Raw genomic sequence first — 3,073 nt, 5'->3', positions numbered from 1 at the left:
AGGCAGGGTTACCCTGGTGCCTTTTAATAAAAAAAGGGTTGGTTTTTGTTTTGTTTTTGTTTTTGAAGTAGAGTCTCACTCTATCACCCAGGCTGGAGTGCAGTGGCAGGATCTCGGCTCACTGCAACCTTCGCCTCCTGGGTTCAAGCCATTCTGGTGCCTCAGCCTCCCGAGTAGCTGGGATTGCAGGCATGTGCCACCACACCCAGCTAATTGTTGCGTTTTCAGTAGAGACGGGCTTTCACGATGTTGGCCAGGATGGTCTCGATCTCCTGACCTCGTGATCCACCCGCCTCGGCCTCCCGAAGTGCTGGGATGACAGGCGTGAGCCACCACGCCCGGCCACGACAAGGTCTTAACCTGCGAAAGTCTGAGGAGAGCTTTCCAGGCGCAGGGCACAGCCCGTGCAAATGCCCCGAGGTTGCAGCATGCCTGGGGTGATGGAGGCATAGCGCGGGGACCACAGCGTCTGGCCCTGTCCCGGTCCTCGCCTGCACCCACCCGGTGCCCGGCAAGAGACAGTGCACACAGAAGGCGCTGCCTAAGGACTGGAAGGCTGGACGTGGGACTCTCGGGTTCAGGATCAGGGATGTGGAACCGCCGAGACTGACCTGCCCACCCCGCAGGGACCTCGGGCGCCAATTCTCCGTGGAGCGCCTGCCGGCGGTCGTGGTGCTCAAGCCGGACGGGGACGTGCTCACCCGCGACGGGGCCGACGAGATCCAGCGCCTGGGCACTGCCTGCTTCGCCAACTGGCAGGAGGCGGCCGAGGTGCTGGACCGCAACTTCCTGCTGCCCGAGGACCTGGAGGACCAGGAGCCTCGGAGCCTCACCGAATGCCTGCGCCGCCGCAAGTACCGCGTGGAAAAGGCGGCGCGAGGCGGGCGCGACCCCGGGGGAGGGGGCGGGGAGGAGGGCGAGGCCGGGGGACTGTTCTGACCCCCGAGGGCGGAGGAGAGGGGAGAGGAGTGGAGTTTGGTGATGAACCTCCACCCCCGCCCCACCCCCGCACGCCTGTAATCCCAGCACTTGGGGAGGCCCAGGCGGGAGCATCGCTTGAGCCCAGGAGTTCGAGATCAGCCTCACAACAGAGAGTGACCCCGAGTCTACAAAAATTCAAAAGTAGCCGGGTGTGGTGACACGCGCCTGTGGCTTAGCTACTCCGGAGGCTGAGGTGGGAGGATGGATCTGAGTCCAGGAGGCTGCAGTGAACCGTGATCGCACCACTACACACTGCACTTCAGCCTGAGCGACAGAGGGAGAGCCTGTCCCCAAAAAACAAACTCTCCTCCCCTGCCCTCCTCCGTAAGAGAGCGGGATGGGGGTGGGGGGTGGGGCCAGGGCGGAGAGCAGGGTCGAGGGGAGCTGTCATGACCCACCAGAGTGGAGGAGTTGGGATTTAGTGATGAACCCCTCCACTCCGGTGTAGAAAGCTGGGAGGGAGTGAGGGTGGGATGTGGGGTAGGGGACCAGGGTGGAGGGTACAGGGGGCGGGGCGGAGGGCGGGGCCGAGCGGGGCTGTTGTGACCCCGTAGTTGGGGAAGACAGCTGGAGGGGAGGCGGGTCTATGAAAACCCTGCCCCCCACTGCGGGGAGACAGGGTTGGATGGAAGTGGGGAGGCTGTTCTGAGTCCTCCTCTGCCCCAGGTGGGCAGGCTACGGGATTCCATAATGAGCCTCTTGGGAACAGAGGCGAAGGGAGGGGGAAGGGATTGTCCGAAATCTCCGCAGGAGTAAGGCGGGACGGAGCTCAGTGTGGGAGCACGTAGAAAACTGCCTGGGTTTTAAGCACTCCTCTGGGGGCACGCGAGGTTGCGGGGCTGTTCTGAGCTCCCATGATGAAGAGGGGTGGACGCAAAGTGGGGAGGGGGAGGGGTGATGTCTGCTCTGAGCCCACCCCCAAGAGTGCTCAGGGCAGAGGGGCTGTGATGAGATCCCCAGGAAGAAGCGGGACAGGACCTGGGGAGTTCGTTCTGATCCCCATGCCGAGGAGGGTGGGAGCTAGGATGGAGCGAGTGGCAGGGGGATTTCAGTCGTGAGACATCCTCTCACCCCCAGGGGCCAGGTGCGCGTCTGAGCCTCCCCGGCCAGGGCGATAAAGTAGGGAGAGCTTTTCAAGGATCTCTATAAATATTTCTGAGACCTGGCTGAGGGTGAGTAGTTAATGGCTCCAAAAATGAGAAAATGCAAACGAAAATAGAACAAACGTACTGAAAACGCCAAGTTGCCCACATATTTCACACGCAAAATCACAGCAATCCTTTAACAACAGATTTCTGTTACACGGGATGCATTTCAATATTTGGTACCACGTGCGCTGGGGTCCGGGCTGCCAGCGGGAGCCAAGTCTCCCAGGTCTCCCGTGTCCCCCCTCGTGGACCCGGGGCATCATCATCAGGGGAGACAGCAGAATATAGAAATCAAAAGCTCCAATCTAGAACTATCTCCTCGCTTTCTGACTGTGAGATCACCTCCCTTATCTAAACCTAAAAGCCAGGTCTTCCCAGGCAGGTCAGCGGAGAAGGCGGAGCAGGTGCTCGCTCCGCACACGAACTGCTTGGTTTGGCCTCTGGCGCCCCCTAGGGGCAGAATGAGATGGCACATCTTCGGGGCGTGGCCTAACATGCAAATGACATGCAAACCCCTCCTCTCGTGCCCAGTCTCCGGAAAGGGTTTCCTAGGAGGCCACGCGTGTCTGCGGAAACTAGCAAACATAACTACTGTGAGCGGGAATCTGGCTGACTGGAGGAAAGAGGCTGGGGGCCTGGGAAGCCAGAGGGGCCTGAATACCGAACGACCGCCTCATTTCATGCCCACCTCCACTCCCAACCTCCAGGTTGGAAAATGGAGGCTCAGGACCCTGGTGCTGCCTGACGCTTCATGAAGCCTCTGATGCTTCCAACAGCCCTCTCTGGACTTCACTAGGCGCATCTGTGAAATGGGTGCATTGAGGCTGGGTGTGGTGGCTCACGCCTGTAATCCCAGCACTTTGGGAGGCTGAGGTGGGTGGATCACGAGGTCAGGAGTTTGAGATCAGCCTGGCCAGGATGGTGAAACCCTGTCTCTTAAAAAA

General features: G+C 60.3%; 2 protein-coding genes across 2 annotated transcripts in view; both read left to right on the top strand.

Moving 5' to 3' along the window:
* NXNL1 (nucleoredoxin like 1) overlaps positions 1–1,161 on the top strand; it is a 4,155-nt gene extending 2,994 nt beyond the window's left edge. The window contains exon 2 of the mRNA XM_017501252.2: positions 627–1,161. Coding sequence (XP_017356741.1) covers positions 627–939 — 313 coding nt within the window. The 3' untranslated portion in view covers positions 940–1,161. The remainder of the gene's footprint in view (positions 1–626) is intronic.
* TMEM221 (transmembrane protein 221) overlaps positions 1–3,073 on the top strand; it is a 23,926-nt gene that overhangs the window by 3,444 nt on the left and 17,409 nt on the right. The window lies entirely within an intron of this gene.

This window comes from Cebus imitator, unplaced genomic scaffold (assembly GCF_001604975.1).
Source record: "Cebus imitator isolate Cc_AM_T3 unplaced genomic scaffold, Cebus_imitator-1.0 Scaffold280, whole genome shotgun sequence".
NCBI classification, from domain to species: domain Eukaryota; kingdom Metazoa; phylum Chordata; class Mammalia; order Primates; family Cebidae; genus Cebus; species Cebus imitator.
This window is presented reverse-complemented; position numbering and strand designations above follow the sequence as displayed.